We start from the raw sequence: 24,027 nt of genomic DNA, 5'->3' as shown, positions 1-24,027 counted from the left end.
CTGGTGACATGAACCTTGATCACCTGGCCAAGGCTGTGTCCACCAGGATTCTCCACCGTAAACTTCCTATTTTGCCCTTTGTAATTGCTAAATATTTGGGGGTGGGGGGAATTACTTTAAGACTATGCAAAAATATTCTGTTTCTGCTTAAACTCCCAAAGGGCTCTGTTTCGAGGCTGCCAAGTTTGAGATACTTCATGATGGCAAGGGGGAGGTTGCATGGCTACTGATGGCAGCTTCTGAGCTCAGGGGAGGGCCCGGCAGGAGGCAGAGGCTGGAGAAGCATCATCTGGCTGGGTTTAAGGCCACAACCCAGGTGGATTCCCTGGGGAGAGAGTGGAGAAGGACAGTAGTGGGCCCAAGCCTGGAGCCCATGACCTGGAAGATCAGGAAGGGATGGAGGCCTCAGGAAGACGAGGAGGGGTGTGCTTCAGGATGGCGGCCCCTCTCCCACCTCTGGACCTCCGACCATGCCCTCCCCCAGCCTCAGCTCCACTCCCTCCTGCTCTGTCCCTACAAATCCCCCCTCTGGCCCCACAGGGCCCAAATCAGATGCTGCCTCCTCCAGCACCATTCCAGGCACCCGGTGGGATGGGACAACTCCCCTCCCTCGGCACGGCCAAACTCAGGACTTTGGTTGACCCTTGGGTCAGCACAGGTGCCGGGTTCAGGTCGGCCCTGGGAGCAGGCTCCAGGTCTGAAGCTCTGCAGCCCCCGGTGCCCACAGCTTCTGCACACAACACCTCCCGCAGATCAAAGCCAGACTGAGCTCCCGCCCATCCTCGAGCCAGGCTCTCTGCCTGTGAAGTTCTGGGGACTCGAGGGGACTATGCCGAGGGCCCCTCTTGGGGCCCTGCTCTTGGTGGCGAGCGAATCCGTGCGCGCCCTCGCAGGGGGGCGAGCCTGCTGCTGGCGATGCTCCCGGCTCACACCCCCCAGCAAACCTGTGCCCCTCAGCGCCGCGCTGCCTGTTTGCTGTGGCTGCGCGCTGAGATCCATATGTCAAAAATGACTTACTGTTCTGCGCGGCAGCAAATATTTTGGCAGGCGGGTCTCATCTGCTTGTCTTTCGGGTTTCACACATGTGCACGCAGATGACACACGTGGTCTATGGGAGGCAGAACTCACAGGGGCGTTGGGAGGAGCCAGCACCAGGGCTTCGTGTCCCCTGGACCACACCAGGTGCTCCTGCAGCCTCCATGGGTGACACCTGTGGGGCAGCACGGTAGCTCCAGGGGAGCCAGGTCCCTGGAGGCTGCGGGGGTGGCTTTTTGATTCCCAGGTCTCAGACATAAACTCGGACCTGAGTCTCATGTAAACAAAATCAGCGTTCAGGTGTCAAGTGTGGCAAGCTGCATCCCCCGACAGCGCCCGACAGCTAAGCCTCACTTTCCTCGGCTGCAAAGAGGCTGGGCTGGCCTAGGGGGCCCAAGTCCATGATCTCGCCTGGGCACACTGTTCAGTGACGGGGGACAGTGGGGCCCTGTCCCCTATGGGATGACGATGTGGCAGCAAGGATCAGGCACGGCAATCCCACTTCAGGGACTGTACCTTAAACAAATAGTCACACAAGTATACAGAAGCATATGTTTGTAGTAAAATCCAAATAAAGACTGGACATAGTGGTTCATGCCTGTAATCCCAGCACTTTGGGAGGCCAAGGCAGGAGGATCCTTTGAGGTCAGGAGTTCAAGACCAGCCTGGGCAACACAGTGAGACCCTGTCTCTACAAAAAATAAAAAATTAGCTGGGTGTCGGGGCGTGCACCTGTACTCCCACCTACTTGGGAGGCTGAGGCGGGAGGATCACTTGAGGTGGAGACTATAGTGAGCTATGATCTGTGCCACTGCACTCCAGCCTGAATGACAGAGTAAGACCCCATCTCAAAAAGAAAAAAAATCCAAATAAAGTCTGGTCTCATGAATAGTGTGGGTACCAATGTCAGTTTCTTGGTTGTAACAAATGTACCACGGATGTGTGAGGTGTTCATAGAGGAAACTGGATGAAGAGTGGATGAAAACATCCTGACTCCATAACTTTTCTGTACATATGAAATTATTCCAAAATAAGCTTATTTTTAAAACACAAACACGTTTATAAAAGAATGTTCACTGTGACACTGTTTAAGTAGCAAAAAACTAGAAGCAACATTATTTACCAGTCTGGGAATTGTGAGACACACAAAGGCACAACTGCGTTACCCACACCACGCAGTTGAGCGCGAGGCAACTCCATGCACACTGATACACGCCCTGAGTGCGTGGGTGTCGCCATTGGGGAACCATGATTGGTGGAGCTGATATTCTGCTATGATCCCAGCAAAGTACAGAGTATGTGTTTCTACACACGACAGGGACCACAGGACTGAGCTGGATGGGAGCAGCAGCGATGACCTCTGCCAAGTGCAGTGATGAAATGACGCCCACGGTCAAACGTCTGGATTTCTTTATTATGTGAACAGAGCCCTCCCCGCCTCCCCTCTTCCTCCCTCCCTCCCTTCCTCCTTTCTCCCTCCCTCCCTTCCTTCCTCCCTCCTTTCTTTTTTTTCTTTTCTTTCCTTTCCTTTCTTGCCTTTGTTACTTTCTTTCTTTTTTTGAGATGGAGTCTCGCTCTGTCGCCCAGGCTGGAGTGCAATGGCGTGATCTCGGTTTACTGCAACCTCCACCTCCTGGGTTCAAGCGATTCTCCTGCCTCAGCCTCCCGAGTAGCTGGGATTACAGGCACCCACCACCACGCCCAGCTAATGTTTGTATCTTTAGAATTGACAGGGTTTCAGCATATTGGCCAGGCTGGTCTCGAATTCCTGACCTCAAGTGGTTCACCCACCTCGGCCTCCCAAAGTGCTGGGATTACAGGCGTGAGCCACCGCACCTGGCCTCCTGAACAGAGTATTTTCTTTGCAGCATGTACACTTCTCGGTGCCAGTGACCGCCACCACTCCGTCGCTTACTGCAAAAGCCTCCTGAGCAGTCCCCCTGCTCTGCCCTCATCCCACTGTGACCTTCTCTCAAACAGCGGCCAGAGGGACCTTTTGAAACCTGAAGGCAGGTCATTGCTCTCCTCTGTGCAAGGCCCGTGATGGCCAGCCTGGCAGAAGAGAAGCAAAGCCTTCGGCAGGCCTGCCAGCCCTGGCCTCTCCCTGCCAATGCTTCCCCCACCCCTCCAGCCACCTGAGTGTCTTTCTCCAACACCCAAGGGGCTCTGCAGTGGCTGTTTCCTCACCTGGAATGTTCCTTCCCCAGAACTCGCATTAATCTCCCTTCCCCAACCCCTCACTCGTCCCCCTAGGTCTTGGTTCAAATCTCATGGTTCAATGAGACCCACCTGAACCCACCTGTTTAATGACAGCCCTTCTCATCCTCTTACAGACAACCCAACTTCCGCATCCATCGCCATGTTGTCTGTCTTCCTCTGCTAGCATGTGAGGCCACAGCAAAGGCCTGTGTCTCTGGCTGATGATGCTTCCTAAGGGCCAGCGTGGTGCTGGCAGGGTGGCCAGCCAGGGAACACGGTTAGGGAGCAAAAGACTCAGCAAAAAAACACAAATCTGTAGTATAAGAGGTCCATGATCTCATAAATGAACTGGACTGCATTACCAGAGTCACATTACTTAACCTTTCCATCTGAAACACGGGGGGCTCTGCCCTTTGCTGGTCCTCCTCCCAGGCACAGGGTCCACAGCTTTCAGGCAGTGCATCCTGGACACCTTGTGCAGGGCCATTCAGCCAAGCCCCTAAAGGTTCCCATTCAGCATGTTGTTTGGTAGGTAAATTTCCTGAACGGAAGTGAATAAATTTACTTTCTTCCTTACATATTCCTATCCAGTCTTTAAAAATGGCCGCTCGTTCCTCAAAAAGTTAAACATGAATTACCACATGAGCCAGGAATTCCACAACTAGGTATATATCCAAGACAACTGGAAACGTGTCCACACAAAAACCTGTACATTAGTGTTCACAGCACCACTATTCCCAATAGCCAAAAAGTGGAAGTGTATTAGTCTGTTTTCACACTGCTGATAAAGACATACCAGAGAGACTGGGCAGTTTACAAAAGAAAGAGGTTTAATGCGCTTACAGTTCCACGTGACTGGGGAGGCCTCACTGTCATGGCAGAAGGTGAAAGGTATGTCTCACATGGCGGCAGACAAGAGAAGAGAGCGTGTGCAGGGCAACTCCGCTTTTTAAAACCATCTGATCTTGTGAGACTAATTCACTATCACCAGAACAGAACAACATGGGAAAGACCTGCCCCCATGATTCAATTATCTCCCACAACACATGGGGATTCGAGATGAGATTTGGGTTGGGATGCAGCCAAACCATATCAGGAAGCAATCCAAATGTCCATCACTGATAACAGATCAACAAAATGTGGCCTATCCACACAGTGGAATATTACTCAGCCACAAAAAGAAGTGAAACTCTGATACACACCGTAACACAGATGAACGGTCAAGACATTAAGCAAAGTGAATGGAGCCAGACACAAAAGACCATGTATCGTCTGATTCCATTTACATGAAATGCCCAGAGCGGGCGAATCCACAGAGATTGAAAGAGGCTGGAGGCTGCTAGGGGCTGGGGGTGTGGGGAGTGGGAAGTCACTGCTAATGGGTACAGGGTTTCTCTTTGGACTGACAGAATATTCTGGAATTAGAGGTGATAGTTGCACAGCATTGTGAATATATTAAAAACCTAAAGACCACTGAATTGTGTATTTTAAGAGGAATTGTATGGCATGTGACTATCTCAATTACAAAATTAAAAACCTGGCTGCTCATAGGGTCACACCTCTGATTTGGGGACAACCTCAGCTCACCGACTGTCCCCTTCATTCCAAAGGCCCCTGGGCCAGCCCAGTGCCCGACTCACATAGGCACTGGGTGAATTCTGGCTGCACTGAGCTAAACCAGAGGGACCCAAATTAAGGAGCTGTGCATAGGGCAGAGGGAGACAGTGAGTCCACTGGTGGCAGTGAAGGCCCAGAGGAGGGCTGTGACGGTCACTGTGGGTGCCATGGGGACAGAGAGGGGCTTTTCCTCCAGTCCCTCCTAAGAGTAATCCTGGAAGCTACCAAAGAGATTGAAGCCAGGGAGGGACTGGCCAGATCTGCCTGTTACCAATACATTTTAAACCTAAATTAATAGTCACAGTTTTTCCCAGTAAAAGGCCCTCCTCACCTGCTGTGGGCAAAAGAGGAAGTGGCCGGGTGAGCTCTACACTGCAAGTCAGGGCAGGGGTGACCTGGGGTCGGGGGGTCTGACTGGGAAGGGGCACAGGGAAACTTCTGGGTGCTGGAATGTTCTACATCTTGATCTGTGTGGGGGTTACACGGGTGTACGTGTGTGCAAAAATTCAAACTGTACACTTGATGTCATTTCCTGGGTGTTATACCTCGATCAACATGTAGAAGAGAGAACAGAGACACCTTGCTTGTGACTGGTGACACTCATCAATCCCATCTCGGCTCCGCTGCCTTCCAGGTCTGTTTCCCTTCACAGCCTTCATGGCATCTGTGATGGTGAAGGTGGCAGGTGACCATCTCTGTGGACACACATGTCCCTGAGATCCCCCAGCCCTGGTTCAGGGCCACAGAGTACAGTAAGCCACTCGGCAAATCCTGCCCGAGTGAATGAGCTGCATGGGACAAAGGGTGTTTCCAGGCTGCCCTGCCCACCCTGCCTGCCACGTTCCCGTTTGCCTTTTCCATTTGCTTTGGAAACGCTGCCCTCCCAGCTCTGCCCTCAGACTTTCCGCGACAGAACTCAGCGCCTGGCCCAGGACAGCAGAGACAGCAGGCCCTGCAGCAATGCCTGGAAGAGACAGCTGCTCTGTAGGCTGTCCCGAGGGGCCACTGTGCAACACAGCCGACAGACAACTGACGGGGTGAAAGGCCTCATTCCTATGTTTGCACAACCTCAAAAACCTGATCCAAAACTAGGGAGAGAAAAAAAATCCCCACTTTTGCTAGAGCCTGGGCCTCCCAGTGGCCTGTATCACAGTCTCAGGGCCACCTCAAGCCACAAGCAGCTCCCTCTGGGCAGAAGAAAGACAGCCATTCCTGATCCCGGGCCTTGCCCGCAGGAATGAGCCCCACCCAGGCAGTGTGCATGTGGAGGGGGACAAGACCCCAGGGCACAGACCTGCCTTGGAAACAAAGCTTACCCCTCACCCCCATTACCAGCAGGTCCTGCAATGGCCACTCCAAGCCCATGTCTTAACTGCCTAAAGCTGTGGGAGGGCGCTGGGAGCGCGCTGGGAGCCGTGGGGGGGACAGAACATGCCAGTCGCCAGCACAAGCTCATTACAGACAAACCTAGGGGGGCCTCCAAGTGTCCCCAGGCACCTGCTCTCACTTCTATAGCACACAGAAAAGGTCACCGGCAGCAGGACTGTTGTTTAAAAATTAAATGAAGTGACGTGTGTAACGGCGAGGTGAGGGTGGCCCCTCCAAAACTGGCCTCCTCCTCACTGCCCTGGGGACAACAGTCTCCTCTCACAGGTCTAGGATGAAGAGCATTAGACACAGAATCCCAGTGCCAGCACACGCCCATTGCACCACAGGACCTGTATGAGAACATTCCAGACCCCGTTCCACAGTCCAGCACTGTAAGCCTCCATCGGTATTCGGAGAAATGGCAGAACACGACTCGCCACGAAGCGGGAAGTAGCCACACCTCTCCACGCCACCGCGGAGGGATCTCACAAGCGCACGGCTGAGCAAAAGCAGCCAGACTCGAAAGGGGCCTCATCGCGCGGTTTCACCTCCGTAAAGCAAAGGAGCGAACAAAACTGTCCCGGGGGCAGAGGCCGGGGAATGGTCACCCCGGGGATGGGGGTTGCAGGAAAAGGGCAAGAAGAGGGTGGGAAATGTCCTGCTTCTCGATCCGGAGCTGGTTTCAGGGATGTATTTCACTCCATGAAAGTATATCAAATTGTACCCTTATGATATGCACACGGCTCCGTAGGTATGTTATTCTTCAATAAAATTAAAGAAATAAGAACCAGCCGGGCATGGTGGCTCACACCTGTTATCCCAGCACTTTGGGAGGCTGAGGCGGGCGGATCACGAGGTCGAGAGATGGAGACCATCCTAGCCAACATGGTGAAACCCCGTCTCTACTGAAAAATACAAAAAATTAGCCGGGCGTGGTGGCACGCGCCTGCAGTCCCCCCCTACTAAGGAGGCTGAGGCAGGAGAATCGCTTGAACCCGGGAGGCGGAGGTTGCAGTGAGCCGAGATCGCGCCACTGCACTCCAGCCTGGCGACAGAGCAAGACTCCATCTTAAAAAGGAAAGAAATAAAAAAGAACCGTGGAATATTATATAGCTATTAAGACCATGCATCAGAGCAGATCACAGTGAGCCCTCGTGTCTGTGCACTCGTGTGTGCACGTGTGTACAGTGTGTGCATGCATGCGCATGTGTCCATGTGTTTGTGCGTTGCATGCGCGTGCACATGTGTAAGTACGAGTGTGCGTGTGTGTGCACACGCGTGTCTAACCGAGGAGAGTAACAGCTCAGTCGACCATAGATCACAAGCCACAGTTGGGAACACAAGTGGCCGCTGCGGCTGGCTGGGCTGCTGACCAGCAGTGCTGCCCCTTGTCAAGCCAGAGCGTTGCCGTGTGGTTACTGGGGGATATTAAGAACTCCAATAGCCCACAAAGGACGTCTTCAGTCATAACACCAGTTACTATCTATTAAACATTGCTATGAGCCGGGCGGCCAGCCAAGAACCTCACTTATGTTTTCTACTCTCTTATTTATTCCCACTCATGAGTGGAGGGGGCCGAGGCTGAGAGAGGCAGCCAGGGGCACGTGGAGGGCAGGCAGCGGCTGAGCGGGATATGATGCCCGCAGCCCTGGTCAGCCCGGGCGTGCACTCGCTCCCTGGTTGTGTCTTCTCTCTGATTTAGTAAACACTCATCAGTTTGCTCTGCCCAGGCCTGTGGACACAGGTGACCACGGCAAGGCCTGCCCACCTGGAGCTTCCAGTCCACTGCAGGGACAGGTCCTGACACAAGCACAACAGAGGTCTGCATGAAGGGCTGGGGCATCCCAAGGATGGGGCTGCAAGGGCAAGAGCCCGTCTCTGAGCTCGTGGAGTTCTGGGAGCCCCCTCAGCTGGCCTGCACCCCTCTCCTCAGGCCACCTGGACCCCCGCCCTCCCTCTCCACCGGGAGCTCTGCAGGCTGAGCAGGGCCTGCCTCTGTGGGATCCCAGTGCCTGGAGATGTCATCTGGAGGAGAGCTGGATGGGAGCGGGTGTGGGGCTCCTGAGGGACCATTTCTCTTCCGCACCCCTGCTCACAGGGATGTGCGACCAGCACGGCTAGAAATGGGGCCTGACCTTGGGAGGGAGGCTTCTGCCCCTGGACAAAGTGCAGGGAAATCCAACAGAATCCCAAATGGCCCTCTAGCCCTGGCTGCCCCCTCAGACTCTCAGCCTCCTCCCTCTGTCTCAGGTGCCCCCGACCTCCCACCACACAGCCTCACAGTGGCCAGGCCAAGTGTCTGCTGCGGCTCCATCCATCAGTCCTGCACAAAAGACCCCAAAAGGCAGATGTGTGCTGGTAACTGGCTCTCCGGGATGGGGTGGGGGTGCTGGGTCCGTGCATTTGCCAACTTCCATGGTGTAAATACTTCCACCATGGCCAATTTCAAGCTACAGAAGAGAGCTGGCAAAAGACATCACAACTGACTCCTGCCAGTGGGTCCAAGCAGGCTCCAACACCCCAAGGCCTAAATCTCAGGCACCCACAAGTTGCTTGAGGCCACGGCTTGGTGACAGTGCAGAGGACACCAGAGAAGGCTGGGCAGAAGCTGCAGGAGTGGCTGGCACCTGCAGTCTCCCTGCCCAGCGCTCCCAGGGGACAAGTAAGCAGTGTGTCCCCCAGGGGGGAAAGGACAACCCCTCCTGAAAGTGGGTCTCCCAGGGGTCCCATGATGCCAACCAGACTCCTGCAATCGGGAAGGCGCCAAGAATCTGGAGAGCCCATAACCACACGCCCGGTCTCCAGGACCTGGCCCACTTCGAGTAACTGGAGAAGGTGATGCTGGGAGGCCAGGCTGGGCTGGAACCACCGGGCTCTGCCACACCTGTCCCTGCTCTTGCTGCCGCCGGAGTGGCATGGCAACTGCCCACAACAAACACTGCCAGGCAGCCAAGCCTGGCTTTGCGGGCCACCCAGGGGCACGGCGACGGCTCCAGGCCCACCTCGGCAAAGGCCCTCTGCGGACTGCAGGGGGCACTCTCCGCTCTGCTTCCTTGGTCTTCTCCAGTTTCTGAGGGTGTCAACCCCGGATTTCTCCTTAGCTCCTGCAGTGACACCCCTTCCCCCTCCTGTCCCCACTGCTGTAACCCGACGCCGGGCTGGAGCAGGGCGGATCCACAGGGGCCTCGCCAGCCTTCCCCCTGCCTTCCTGTGACCTTGAGCAAGGCCAAAACGGTCTCCAGGTCCCCAGCTGCACGTTGGGACGATGGGAACATGGCTTCTTCCGCCTGTGCCAAGAAGTGATACCAGAAAAGACCTGGAAATCCTTGGACGACAGTGGCCGCCTGGGGCGCACGGCGTGGGGCAGCATTCCTTTCCTGTCAGGCTCCGCCCTGAACAATGTCCTCCCCAGTGCGTCCCTGAAGGGCACAGGGTCAGACTGATATGCTAGGCTGCACGGCTATTGATTTAAAAATAGTGTCCTTTCTAAAATTAGACATCAAATCTGGAACCCCAGCTCCATGGATCCTCCTCTCCCCAAACTAAACCTAATCCTCAACATAAACTGCCACAGAGGCTCATAAGTGAATTCTTGGGGACTATGGCCTGCACGGAGAGCCTGAAGACATCTGTCTGTATTTCTCGACCCTCAGTAAGGGATGGCAAAGGAGACCAGCTCTTCCTTCTGCAAGAACAAGCTAGCAAGCAGCAAGCAACAAACAACAAACAAAACCCCCTACTGCAACCAAAAAATTATTTCCAAGCAGGGGAGGTGCCCTTCTCACGCGTGCTTCTCAGCTTTTGCAGAAGCTCAGGTTGCTGTGGGGAGGGGAGCTTCGGCGAGTGGAGCCCCTTGAGTACCTCAGAGGGGGCCTCACTTATTGCCGGGCGTCGTGTTTGCAAACATCAGAGCAGAATGCATAAAGATACATGGAGCCTCACACAGAGCGCCTGCTGGACAAGGACACCTCGTTCCCTCCCACTCTTCCCCCAAGTCCCCAAAGTCCACTGTATCATTCTCATGCCTTTGCGTCTTCATAGCTTAGCTCCCACATATCAGTGAGAACATAAGATGTTTGGTTTTCCATTCCTGAGTTACTTCACTTAGAATAATAGTCTCCAATCTCATCCAGGTCATTGCAAATGCTGTTAATTCATTTAAATATATGGTACAACTTTTCCATCCTAAAAATGTAATATAACCATGCCACACATTGGACTTAGAGATAGGAGGAAAAACTCTCCATAATTCCACGGCACAGTGCACTGTCCCCAGCCCAGACTCAACATCCTACCCTGAGACTGCCTCCTTACACATCCGTCTCCCACTGGGGAACCAGGAGCTTATGCTCCGAGTACTCATGCCTAGCAGGGGCTCTGTTCATATCTGTAGGAAGGACGTCAGGAGACTGATGTTCAGACAGACCGCTAAATGACAATCCAAGGCTGGGCACGGTGGGGCACACCTGTAATCCCAGCACTTTGAGAGGCTGAAGTGGGAGGATCACTTGAGCCCAGGAGTTCAAGACCAGCCTGGGCACCACAGTGAGACTCGTCCCTATAAAAAAAAAAAATTGGCCGGGCACGGTGGCTCACGCCTGTAATCCCAGCACTTTGGGAGGCCAAGGTGGGCAGATCACGAGGTCAGGAGATTGAGACCATCTTGGGTAACACGGTGAAACCTGTCTCTACTAAAAATACAAAAAATTAGCTGGGTGTGGTGCTGCGCGCCTGTAGTCCCAGCTACTCGGGAGGCTGAAGCAGGAGAATCACTTGAACCTGGGAGGTGGAGGTTGCAGTGAGCCAAGATCGCGCCACTGCACTCCAGCCTGGGTGACAGAGCGAGACTCCGTCTCAAAAAAAAAAAAAAATTTTTTTTTAAAATCAGCTGGGTGCTTCAATGTGCACCTGTAGTTCCAGCCACTCAGGAGGCTGAGGTGGGAGGATCGCTTGAGCCCAGGAGTTCGAAGTTGCAGTGAGCCATGATCGTACCACAGCACTCCAGCCTGGGTGACAGAGCATTCCATCTCTTAAAAAAAAAAAGTGTTAAATATAAAAAGTAAATGACGATCCATTCCAACCCCCTACCGCCATCCCACTGCAAAAGCATCTGTCTGGGTGTGCAGCTCCTGGTCTCTTTCTCCCAGCGGCATGCTTGTCCCAGAGTTGTCATTGCTCTGAATCAAGAACGCCTGTCATCAGCTCCTGCCACTTATCATAGGCATTCTGGGTTGCTACGTACAAAGGCTTTTCTTTTTCTTGTTCCATTGTTGCTTTAGTAAACGTTTAATTTGGGGCTAATTGGAGATTCACATGCAGTTGTAAGAATGCCACTGACTCAGTTTCTCCTAACAGTAATATATTACAAAACTATAGAGCAATATCAAAGTCAACAATTGACATTGATACAGTGAAATAAAGAAGCTTTCCATCACCACCAGGACCCCTCGGGCTGCTCTTTATAGCCACGCCCACTGCCCTCCTGCCCCGCCCCATCCAACAGTATCTGTTTTGCATGATAGAATTTTGTCATTTTGAGGATGTTCTATACATGGAATCAGAAAGTACATAACCTTTTGGGATAGGCTTTTTTCACTGGGAGTCCATCCAAGTCATTGTGAGTATCAAATTTGTTTCTTTTTTGTGCAGGATCTGGATTTTATGCAAAAAAAAAAAAAGAAAAAAAGAAAAAAGAGAGAGAGAGAGATTGTTTCTTTTTATTGCTGAGTACTATTGCATGACATGGATGTAGTTCCACTCGTCACCCACTGAAGGACACCTGGATTGCTTCTAGTTTGGGGCTATTATCAATAAAACTGCAATGAACATTTGTGTATAAGTTTTTGTGTAAATTATAATTTTTCATTTCTCTGATAACTGCCCAGGAGAACCATGGCTGAGTCATGTGACAGTTTTACATTTAGAGTTTTAAGACACTGCCAAGCTATTTTCCAGAGCGTTTGTATCATTTTACCTTCTCACAGGAATGTCTGAGTGATTCAGATTCTCACTGTTCTCATCGGCATTTTTTATTTTAGTCATTCTTTTTTTTTTTTCAGATGGAGTCTTTCTTGTTTTGTCGCCCAGGCTGGGGTGCAGTGGCATGATCTCGGCTCACTACAACCTCTGCCTCCCCAGTTCAAGTGATCTTCCCACCTCAACCTCCCAAGTAGCTGGAATTACAGGCGAGCACCATCATGCCTAGGTAATTTTTGTATTTTTAGTAGAGACAGGGTTTTGCCATGTTGGCCAGGCTGTTCTCGAACTCCTGGCCTCAAGTGATCCACCCACCTTAGCCTTCCAAAATGCTGGGATTACAGCTGTGAGCCACCACGCCGGCCTATTTTAGCCATTCTGATAGGTGTGTAGTGATGTCTCATTGCGGCTTTAAATTGCGTTACCCTAGTGACTCATGACATCTTTTTATGTGCTTATTTGCTATTTGGATATCATCTTTGGTGAAATGTCTGTTCATTCTTTTCAGTCTATTTTTTCTCTGTTCTGATTGGGTCATCTCTATTTTCCTGCCTTCAAGTTCACAGACTCTTTCCTCTGTCCCCTTGATTCTGCTGTCAAACCCATCCATGGAGTTTTCTATTTTGGCTACTGTATTTTTCAGTTCTAAAATTTTCATTTGGCTCTTCACTGTATCTTCTATTTATTTGTTTGTTTGTTTGTTTGTTTGAGACAGGGTATCACCCTGTTGCCCAGACTGGAGTGCAGTGGCATGATCTCAGCTCACTACAACCTTGACCTTTCAGGCTCAGGTGATCCTCCCACCTCAGCCTCCTAAGTAGCTGAGATTACAGGTGTGCGCCACCATGCTCAGCTAATTTTTTAATTTTTGTAGAGACAGGGTCTCCCTGTGTTGCCCAGGTCTGGTCTCAAACTCCTGGGCTCAAGTGATCCACCGACCTCAGCCTCCCAAAGTGCTGGGATCACAGGCATGAGCCACCGTACCTGGCCCTGTATCTTCTATTTCTTTGCTGAGACTTTCTACTTTGTCATTTGTTTCGAGCATATTTGCAATTGCTGGTTGAAGCATTTTTCCAGTAGCTGTTTTAGTCTTTGCCCTGACATCTGTGTCATCTCAGTGCTAGTGTCTGTTGGTCTTCTCTTCGTATTCATGTTGGGGTTTCCTTGGTTCTTAGCATGACAGGTGGTTTTGTACCGCAAGCTGGACATTTTGGGTGTGTGGTGTGAGACTCTGAGTCTTATTTAAACCTTCCCTTTCAGTGGCCTTCTCTGGACACAACTCAGGCAGGGGAAGAGGGTAGTGCTGCCTTATTCTGCTTGGGTGGGGTGGACGTCCAGGTTCCCCACTTGGCCTCTGCTGACACTGAGGTGGGGGAGGTGCTCTCATTACTGCTCTTCAAGGAGGAAGTTTTCCCCTGGTTGGGAGGTGCAGGAATCCCTCATTACTGTGTCCAGTGCGGGCTCCATTGTCACTGTTGTTGGGGGGGGATAGCCTTGTAACCTCTGAGTGGCGATGAAGTCCTGACTCTTCAGTATGACGCTGCCCGTCCAGTGGGAGGGGAAGGGATGTCTTGTCACCACTGACTAGGGGAAGCACAGGCTTACCATGTGGTCTCCACTGATGCTCCAGCTGGGGGACCTCATTCCCACCCTGCTCCTGGCTCCCTCCTTGGCCTTCTCTGACACCCCCAGTGGTAGGGGCTCATTTCAGCCTGGTCAGTGTTTTGGTCCAGGCTCCCTGCTGAGCCCTTGCTGGCACAAGTAGGGATGGGGCCACAGGGTTTTCTGTGGTGTTTGGCTGGAGTACCACAGTTATTGCCTAAATGTTTTCTGTCTTGCCAGGTGCCCCTGGCTTGGTCCTTCAGCCAGGGAGAGCAGGCTTCTGCAGAGGCTCTTGCTGGCTTCTTCAGCTCCACGTCTGAGATGTACAAGGCACAAAGGAAACCCAGGGAATTCACCCCTCCACTGATCCCCAGGTCCTGAGGTCCCTGGTCAGTCTGCCTTCTCCTCTCTTCCTTTCAGCCTCTTCTGTTTGTTTCATAACTGACGTCCAGGGTTTTTCATTGCACTTGGCAGGAGGAATAGGGAAAGGCACTTCTGCTCCATCTTGCTGGAAGTGGAAGTCTCTAAAATGCTCTTCACGGTTTTGATTTTCTCCTCTTGCAGCCAGGGTGGGGCTTTGGGTGAAGAAGCATCATGTGTCTCTGACAGATGCTCCCCTCAAAGTGTTCGCTCTGCAGAAGACCCCGGAGAGCCCTAGAGGGGCTCCTCCGGCAGGAGCCGAACCCCAGGCCCCTCTGTAGTTGGGCCGGCCAGGCTCCAGCCCCTCGTCCCCGGCTAGTGCCCCCGCTCACCTGTGAGCCTGACGTCGGGAGCACGGCATGTTCTCTGGAGGCAGAATCACCACAGAGACCCACTCTGAGTCATGGCTAATTCTGCTGTACTGACAGGGAGGAGAACAAGAGGCCACGGCGCTCCCTGAGCAGGCCAACGAGGAGGGTATTTTTAGATTTCCTTCTCCCACAGCTTTAGCTAAGACTCAGCAATCTGGTCTTTTCCCTGCAGGCCAAATTGCAAACGCAGATGGGTCTGTTTCAAAGCTAACAAGTACATGCTATAAAATTGTACATAAAACACAATCTCAATTATGTTTAAGAAGTCCAAAAAAATGGGAGTGGAGGAGACGGGAAGGAAATATGCCACATGTTAACTGATGTTGCCGGTGGATTATGAAAGGACTTTTTTTAGCTGCTTCTTTTTGATTGTTTATAATTTCCAAATTTTCCATGTGAATATATTACATTTATAAAATGAAAAACAAAATTTAAAACCAAGAAAGAGTCCTCTCTCCATATACAACAACGTAGTGACCATATGAAGCCATCACAGGCTGAGTGTCTCACCTGGACCTGGGGTTATTCCTCTAGACCATGAGCTGTACCAAGGCAGGACTCCAGTGCCCTGGTACAGGCTACAAACCAGATCGCAGGGCCTGGAAAGTGGAAATGATGCCTCTTTCCAGCTCCTGAAAGCTGCTGTCTTGCCCAGCCCCAGGGTTTTCTGCTTTGGGTGGCACCTCAGGTGGTAACACCATTGCAGGGAGCACTTGGCAGCACTGGCTGAAAATGTGCCTGATTCCACGGAACTTACTGCCCATGGGCTACTGAGCCAATGGCACACACCCCAGACAGGTGCCTCAGGCCTGCAAGGGAAGGCCTGTGCCACCAAAGGACCAAAGATGCAGGAAAACCCAGCACTTCCAAGAACTGATCTCCCCAGCCATGGCTTACTCCAGACTGGCCGAGGAAGTCTTCCAGGACTGAGAAAAGAGTCCACTCATTATCCTACATGACATACGCAGCAAGACGGCTTCCAGCCTCAGGCAGCCGGATTTCCAAGTGTTGCAGCATCCCCAACAGGTACACTCTGGGCCTCACCAGCCTCACCTCTGTGGCCAGGGTGGTGGCCTCCATTTCCACACAACTTGTGATGTGACTTCGCTGGAAGGGTGTGGACCTGGGGAAGCCAGCCAGGCCCCTGGTGGGGAACCTGGGACCCAAATCTACACCAGTGCAGGTCCGTAGGTGTAGCTGAGATCCAGCTGGTATACACCACAGGGGCAGGTGCTCTGGGAGCCCACCCATGTTCCACCAGCAGATGGTCAACACCAAGAGAGCCAAAGGGCTCAAAAGAAAGGGCACTTCCAATATCCAGGCTAACTCAGCAAACATTCCTAACTTCAAACTCATCTTCAGATAGCACTGTTTTGCCAGAAGCCACCCCCATAGAGTGTCCTCTGCTGGTCCTCTCCCTCCTCGAGTCTCCTCTGTCCTTTACTAGCCTGGGGTTAGAAACCTTGCCCCCTGCACCTGCTACCTGGACATCATTGCCAACTTCTTTGCACAGAGGTGGGGGCCACGGCCTGGCCCTTGTGCATGGTAACCTCTGCAGAAACCACCGAGGGCCAGATGGGAGAATAGGGCCAGGCCTGGCCACTGGGGCTGTCCCGGGTGCAGGAAGCCAGCTGTGTCTTATAACTCCTTTTACTTCCAGTGTTAAGGCCCCACAATTCCAACAGAAAAGGTCGAGAGAAAAATGAATGCCTTGACATTTTTTCCAAATATCCTCCCAAAGAGTGCTTGGCAAGAGGGCCTGGTTTCGCTACGCATGGGAATGTATATGGCCGCAGGGGCCTGCTCGGATGGCTCCTAGTTTTGTTTGCTGAGACATCTGTGTCCTACTAAGCTTGACACTGGGACTGTAAAGAAAAACAAAACATGGAAATGGGGACTCCAAGCTCTACCAAAATAAAAGTGAGTCCTGAGCCCGTGCGTTCCACATTGGGGGTGCCATGGGGGGTTGGGTTGCATGGTGAGTGCCCCTGCCCACTGGCCCCCAACCCCCACAGGGCTGACCAGGATGCCCACTCAGGGCTTCTGCCTAGGTCTGCCCCTGGAAGCCTTCTGGCTTCTGAACCAGCGACACAAGGGCACACACTCTTGGGAGAGGCTGAGACGCTCCAACGCCAAGGGGAGACAGAGCAGCTCAGAGGGCCACATCCAGACTCAGAGCCCCTCGCCGGTGGGACCTTGGGCAAGTGACTGATGCTTCCTCCTCCTGTCGCCCTCATCTGGAAAGTGGGATTCTAGTAAGGGCTGTGCACAGCAACACGCGGCTCGTGGGGCCCACTGGGAGTGCCAACTAGGTGGTGGCTGGCTGGGGACAGGGAGGCTGAACAACTGCTAGAGAACGTCCACTCAGGGAGGCCACAGGCAGCCTTTCCAGCTGCTCCCAAGCCAGGGCTCAGCTTCCAGACTCATCACTATGACTCCCTCCCACCAGAAAGGCCACTAGGAAGTGGCCTTTCCCCCAGATCTGCTGGCCCAGCTGCAGCACAAGAACACGGAGCCACGTGGCTGCTTCTCCCTCACAGCCTGGTACACCCTCCAAAGCACCAGGCAGATGGACAGGAAAGCCAGAGATGAAGCAGATACAAGAGGACAGGCTCCATGTGACCATGCGCAGTGTCACGGTGTCAGGACGCGCTGACACGAAGGAGCCGAGGCTGCCCCAGGCTGCAGGCAACGCACCCCACCCCTGCCATGCCCTAAGCTCACTAGATGTCCACGGGCTCACGTGTTCAGGCAACACGCTCCACCACTCAGCCCAAGACCCCCAGGTGGGATCCCTACCCTGGATCCCCCACGGTCCACGCCTGTGCAGCCATCCCTCCCCCAGTGTGCTCTGTACCCTGCTTGGCCAGCCTTGCCCGGCATCATGTGACTCCACCAATGGCCCTGCAGGGAGTGAGCCCACCAGCAGGGTAACCACAAAGTCATGGGAGGCTTCATCCCCAGCCTCACCCCAAGACCTGCACCCTCACCCTCCTCTAGGATGGAGATTTTCCAAGTGGCCTGTGATTTACTCCGAGACAAAAATCATTTTGTTATGTATCCTTGTCCTTGAATTCCTGAGGATACGGGGATTTGGGTAAAAAGTAATCAAATAAAGCTATATGGTGACTCCCACTCCAAACACAAACAAAGGGGGCTAGTGTGCCCGAGTTCCCTTTGGAACTCGTCCAGCGGCTCTGGTTTGTAGCTCACCCAGGTTACCTGGGCACCATCCCTTGTGCAACAGGCATTTGCTGAGCACTACTGAGTGCCAGGCCCTGGCGAGGCCCAGCTCTGCCCATTCGCGTGGGCCTTCTCTATCAGCTCAAAACCAGGTCTGCCTACTGAGCACTCAGAACTACCCACACCACAGCCGTCCAAACTTCCTTTAAACTGCACACCAACACCTCATGGTACAGCCCAGAAAGTGAAGTCTCTGATGGCTGAGGGACATCCCAAAGTCATGCTGCTAGGAAGTGGCCGAGTGGGGATTTGAACCCTGGTCCGCGTGGACTCCAGGCGGCCTCAACACTTCGAGGAGTTGGGACTAAAATGTGATTTCCTCAGCCAGGATCCTCATGAGCACCGACCGCCTGTCTCGTGCGCCTGAAATTAATTTGCCAGCATCTTCAGGCTGGTCTCTGATTGGTTAGAGAACAAAAAAGAAGCATCTTCTCCAGAGAATAAATGAACCACAGACTCTGCGCTCCATCTTTGATGAAATGCAGATTTCCCATTAAAGAAAAGCCTTCGTTTAAAAAACATACAAAAAAGACTGAGAAAGGATATGAATATGCAATTTATAGAAGAAACAAATATCAGCGACTGAGGAAGACAGAAAAAGCCTTTAGTCTCATTATCAATCAAAGAAGATCCCATTCTTTTCCCATTGATGGAGGCGCGTTTTAAAAATGACACTGCTAGTCCTCGGTGTTATTTGTTGGTGAGGGTGTCGAGAGTTGCAGAATTATCCACAGTGCAGATGGGAGAGCAACTTGATGTCTGGAGGGAGAATTCTGCAGAAGTACCAAACACCTTAGAATTTTGCATACCCTTTGACCCAGCAACTCCATGTGTGAGAAGTTATCTTAAAGCAAAAATCCAAAATAAGTGCAAAGCTATGCTACAAGGATGAGCAATGCAGTCGGGTTTACAATAATGAAGAATTGGAAACACATGGAGCATCTAACCATCATACTAAAGGACTGTTTAGGATGCGTCCACACGCGGGAGCAGGGTGCAGCCATTAAAACGATGGCCCCGGAGAACGCACGGTGGTTTGGAAGGGTGTTCTGGAACTGGGCACTGGGAAGAGATGTCCCAAAACAGCCTGTGCTCCTGACCTCACTGTGGACTAGAACATAGAGGACACATTTGTGCACACAGTTTGGAAGGTGGACACCCAGCGGCATCAGAGGTCACCGTCACTTCTGGATGGTGGGCTGGTCGGTGGTTTACTCTCTGCCTTTCACTTCTTCAGTTTGCTGAAGTTTTCAAGAGGGAACACAGACACAAGTTTAGGGGCCTGAATTTGAATACCACCTCTGCCACCTCATAACTGTGGCCTTTGCAAGGCTGTAGAGACAAAATGAGCCAGTGCATGTAAGCACCAAATAAATAGTGGGCACTGGGGTCAACCAGCTAGCGCCCAGCCTGGTTGCACTACGTCCCAGCTGTGTGACCTCGGGCCAGTGACTTCATTCATCTGTAAGGGGGAATATGGCCTGAGGACTTGGGTGCAGGTTCAGCAAGGTAACATGTACAAACAGCTCGGGGCAGAGCTGAGCCCAGAACAAGAGCTCAATAATGTCAGTGGTTTTATTATCAATAAGAAAAAATGCAAACTATTACATTGAATTTTTTTTTTGAAAAATAAAGAGGCTAACAGTCAAGATAGACAAAGTACCTTAAAGCAACTAGAAAATCAGATAAAATATATGAAACGATGACATTCAGGCCCCACACACCAGGCAGCGCAGGACTGTGGGCCTAGAAAGGAGGGACTCCAATAAGGCCAGCCCTACAGGTGCCCTCTGCAGAGCAAGGTCCCCCATGCTGACCTCACAGCTGGGGGACCCTTCCCAGGCTGTGGGAGGGTCCAGGGAGATCAGACGGGGACACAGGTTGGGTGGGTAGCACAGGGTGTGGTGCAAAGCGCTGACACACCAGGACCCAGTCGGGCTTTGGACAAGTGGGGAGGGCCAGGCCCTGTAAGGCAGGGACCCTCCCTTCCTCCCTTCCTCCAGGGAGGAGCTGTGCCTTGTAGAGCCCCCATCTCACTCTAGGGTCTCCCAGACTACAGTGCTCACTCGCCCTGGCAAGGGTGCCTCCTGCAGGCCTGTGGCTCTGGTCCAGCCAGGAGTTCGCCCACCCTGCCTGTTCTCCACTACTGGGCTGAGGGAAACATTGACAAACTCACCCCTCACCCATCCCCACTGGCCCACCCAGGAAGAGAGCAAAGGGGTCAGGGCCTCCACTCGGGAGGCAGAGAGCACAGTGGCGTTGAGAATGGCTGGCTTCAAATCCTGGCCCAGCTGCCCTCTTGCTGGACGTACTCAAACCAGTGATTCAGCCTCTCTGAGCCTCAGTTTCCTCACCCTAAAGTGAGACTAAAATGCCAGCCGCATAAAGCTGCTGTTGGCAATCAGTGAATTATGTCTGCGCAGTGTTTAGCCCAGAGGCTAAGAGCACACAGCAGGTGCTCAATAAATGACAGCCGCAATTATGAACAATCTCCTGTCCACATTTGCCTCATTCCTTCGTTAAAGAACCTAATTCTGTCTAGAAATATCTGCCAGAGTTGCAAAGTCTTTGGAAAGGCCCTAAGGCCCAGAGATGGAAAAAGTGTACAGAAATGATGATGGGGGAAAAGTGAGCCCTGGGACCCGCCAAGTTAACAGCCCACCCAGGAGTAAGCGAGGTGCAGACAGCCCATCTGGCCCCGCCCACCTGGCCCTTCCCACCTGGGCCCACCCCTTCAGCTCGTCTAGGGCTGTCAATGATAGAGATGACAAGGACAGCAGCAGCAGCATTAATGAAGCAGTGGCTCTGCACCAGGCACTAGGCTAAGCACTGCATGCACATTATTAAACTGCCATATCCCATTATAGAAACTGAGTCCAGGCCGGGTGTAGTGGCTCATGCCTGTAATCCCAGTATTTTGGAAGGCCAAGGCAGGAGGATCACTTGAGCCCAGTTCAAGACCAGCCTGGGCCACATAGGGAGACCCTGTCTCTGCAAGAATTTTAAAAACTAGCCGGTGTGGTGGTGCATGCCAGTAGTCCCACCTCAGGCATGCATCCTACCCAGGAGGCGGAGGTGGGAGGATCACTTGAGTCCAGAAGGTCAAGGCTGCAGTGAGCCATGATTGCACCACTGCACTCCAGCCTAGGTGACAGAGCAAGACCCTGTCAATAAATAAATAAAATGAATAAGTGAATAAATACATAATAAACTGAGTCTTAGGTTGAAAAACCTCTACCTGGCCCAGGTCGTCCCAGCTGTAAATGTCAGAGCAGGAGCTGAATCCAGGCAGCCCAGGCTGACCACCGCCCCCCAACTACAGGCTCGAGGCCTTCTTCTATGTGCAGTGGAGTCTCTCAAAGAAGACCCACATGGAGCTGTCCACAGGAGCGCCCAGTTCCCAGAGCACGGTGCCGCAAGGACAACAGGGGGGCTCTGTCCCTCCTGGAGCAGGAAGAGAACAGATGCCAACAGCTTAGCCTGTGGTAAGACAGATGTGGTCGGCCCCTTACCGCCTTCTGCAGACAGAGGAGGGGCCTGGCCGGGGGGAGGTCTCTGTGCAGCTCCCAAGGGGACAATATCACCGGGAGTCACACAACATTCAAGAATGGCTGTAGGCCGGGCGTGGTGGCTCACGCCTGTAATCCCAGCACTTTGGGAGGCTGAGGCGGGCGGATCACAAGGTCAGGAGATCGAGACCATCCTGGCTAACATGGTGAAACCCTGTCTCTACTAAAAAATACAAAAAATTAGCCAGGCGTGGTGGCGGGGCCTGTAGTCCCAGCTACTCGGGAGGCTGAGGCAGGAGAATGGCGTGAACCCGGGAGGCGGAGCTTGCAGTGAGCTGAGATTGTGCCACTGCACTCCAGACTGGGCGACAGAGCGAGACTCCGTCTCAAAAAAAAAAAAAAAAAAAAAAAAAAAAAGAATGGCTGTAATCCTGGCCCTATGGTGCCACTGTTGGGATTTTCCCGGGGTTTCAGGGCAGTCCGAGCTCAGGTGCATCCTGGCTGCAGGTGCAGGGGTTGGGGAGGAGGAAAGCCCCATACTCTCCCCACGTGAGAACCCCACTTGGGTTCTGTCCCAGCTCAGCATATGGATTTCTCGTTCTCTTTCTCCAAGTTCCCCTTTGTCAGGCTGAGTCTATTGAGCCAGAAAATCAGCCGTGTTCTGGGGACGGCCAAGTCACAGGGACCTGGCTTCCCATGGTGCTGCCACTCATCAGCTGGGTCCCTGATCGGAGTCCCTGGGTGCTAAAAGCAGGCACTGACTGCCCTCCCAACATCGAGGTCCCCAGAAGGCCCCCTTGTGCAGAATAAAGAAACGCTAGGAGGCCGCGGAGTGCTGAGCGGCGCTCATTATCAGCTCGGAAGGCCAGCTTAAAGGATATTCCAGTAATTGCAAGGTTTTTGGTAAATGTTAATTACGGTTGCCTTAATTAGCTCCAAACCCATTGATCTATGGATTATATTAGGTTTATAAGTGTAATTACCTTAACAGCATATGGATTACAATTACGCTCCAATTAAACCCCAAACGTATAGCGTATAAATTAGCAAAGGGATCGTCCTGATTGTCCAGGATAGGCTATTGAAATGTTGCCACTTTCAGGGCCTCATGCTGGGGCTGGTCCTTTGCAGGCGGGGACTTTGGGGAATTTGGAGGTGGGGGTTCAAATGGTCTCTGGCAGCCACGCGTCCAGTCCATCCAGACCCGATTTAGAAATGACTACAGGGGCGGGGGCTGGCAGGCCCCAGCCTGGGGGGCAGTGGCTGGAGGATTAAGAGCTGTGCCTGCTCAGCTCGTCTTCTCTCAAAGAAATCAGGACACCCAACAGCTCATTAATGATGCCCCTCACTGCTCTCCCTCCAGGTAGAGATGGCTTTCTTGCCTTGTCTGGGGGAGGGGCAGGTGCTTCTTTAGACAGCTCCATGTGGATCTGCTGTGGGGGATTCCAGTATAGACAGGAGGCCTAGAGCCTGTATGTGAGAGAGGGGTGGGTGGTGGCAGGGTGGTGATCAGCCCGGGCTGCCTGGATTCAGGGCCTGCTCTGCCACTTACAGCTGGGATGACCTTGGTCAAGTAGTTTTTCAACCTAAGACTCCGTTTCAATAATGGGGATCCGGCAATTTAAGAATGTACATAAAGTGCTTAGCAGAGTGCCTGGTGCACCATGGCTGCTGCTGCCATTAACATCATGAACTCACTTCCAGGGTGGGGAAAGGCTGGAGGGCAAGAGTGCAGGAGGGCAGGGGGAGCCTGGAGTGCCAGGCCCTGCCATTCTCCCAGCCCCTCTTCTGACAAGCAGGGATAGGGCACTGGGAAGCCCCACGAAGCCTGGAAGACAGACAGGTGACAGGTGGGGAAGGGGAGGGGATGGACGTGCCTGTGCTCAGTGGGGAGAATGTGATGGGCCTGAGGGTCTCAGGGCCCTGGGCCTCAGCAGGGTCCCTGGTGGAAAAGCACTGTAGGAAGCTGCCACCTGGGGGCCTGCGGGCATCCTGCGTGTGCCTCCATGGTGAGGTCAGGCTGGAGCGAGGTCAGAGGTGGCAGCCCTGCTCCCCAGGGAGCCTTGCCTGGTGCTCCCCAAGGCCGCAGGTGGAGGGGAGGGCGCCCTGCATGAACTGCCCTCCCAGCTGTGGGTTTTCTTCAAGGCGGGCCAGCCAAGCCCGCGGGTCTCAGGGGTTGCAGCTCTTCTGCTCACCCTGGCTGAGGCATCTCCCCATCCCAGGGACCCTGGCCCCTCCACATGTTGGGGTCCTAAAGCTCTGGGTCTCCCACTCTGGGACCCCTGCTGAGGATGGCCTCCCACCACGTGACCCTTACCTCCCCACGCACCGGCCTCCACCCCGAGGGTCCTGTGATCTGGTGAGAGAAGTGTGGGAGGGGCTGGCAGGCTCTGCCCCCCACCACCCTGCAGAGCAGGCAGCATGAGCAAGGAGTCCACCAGAGCCTGGGGAAGGGGTGCTGGGGTCAGTGTGAGGGCCGGGAGTGCCGAGCTTGCTGATGGTGAGTGTCACCACCAAGGATGCAGAGGGAGGGGTGGAGGTGAGTCCAGAGCCCTGAGGGTGCCCAGACAGGCTTGGACCTGGGGTGTGCCCCAGCAGGATGGGATCGGGCCTCTCTGGGGCCCCAGGCAAGTTGCTCATCAGTCCAGCTGCCCTCCTTCTGCTCAGTCTCTGAGGCAGGGAGGAGG

The 24,027-nt window shown here is 53.2% G+C and overlaps 1 protein-coding gene and 1 long non-coding RNA gene across 5 annotated transcripts in view; both read right to left on the bottom strand.

The window, feature by feature from the left end:
• LHPP (phospholysine phosphohistidine inorganic pyrophosphate phosphatase) overlaps positions 1-24,027 on the bottom strand; it is a 153,345-nt gene that overhangs the window by 39,513 nt on the left and 89,805 nt on the right. For 2 of the 4 annotated variants that reach the window (XR_010113217.1, XM_034931655.3), the window contains one exon: positions 11,793-11,871. The exons of the other annotated variants lie outside the window; for them this stretch is intronic. Coding sequence is in view for 1 of the 2 variants with exons in the window: in XM_034931655.3 (XP_034787546.1) it covers positions 11,812-11,871 (60 nt within the window). In the remaining variant the exon portion in view is untranslated. The remainder of the gene's footprint in view (positions 1-11,792; positions 11,872-24,027) is intronic. 4 annotated transcript variants of the gene reach the window in all.
• Positions 18,370-22,930, bottom strand: LOC134731115 (uncharacterized). The gene is made up of 2 exons (XR_010113218.1): positions 20,894-22,930; positions 18,370-19,072 (listed from the first exon to the last, which is right to left on the bottom strand). It is a non-coding gene; the product is annotated as an uncharacterized LOC134731115 (long non-coding RNA).

This window comes from Pan paniscus, chromosome 8 (genome assembly GCF_029289425.2).
Source record: "Pan paniscus chromosome 8, NHGRI_mPanPan1-v2.0_pri, whole genome shotgun sequence".
Taxonomy (NCBI): domain Eukaryota; kingdom Metazoa; phylum Chordata; class Mammalia; order Primates; family Hominidae; genus Pan; species Pan paniscus.
The sequence above is the reverse complement of the archived record's forward strand: the minus strand, read 5'-3'. Positions and strand labels throughout refer to the sequence as shown.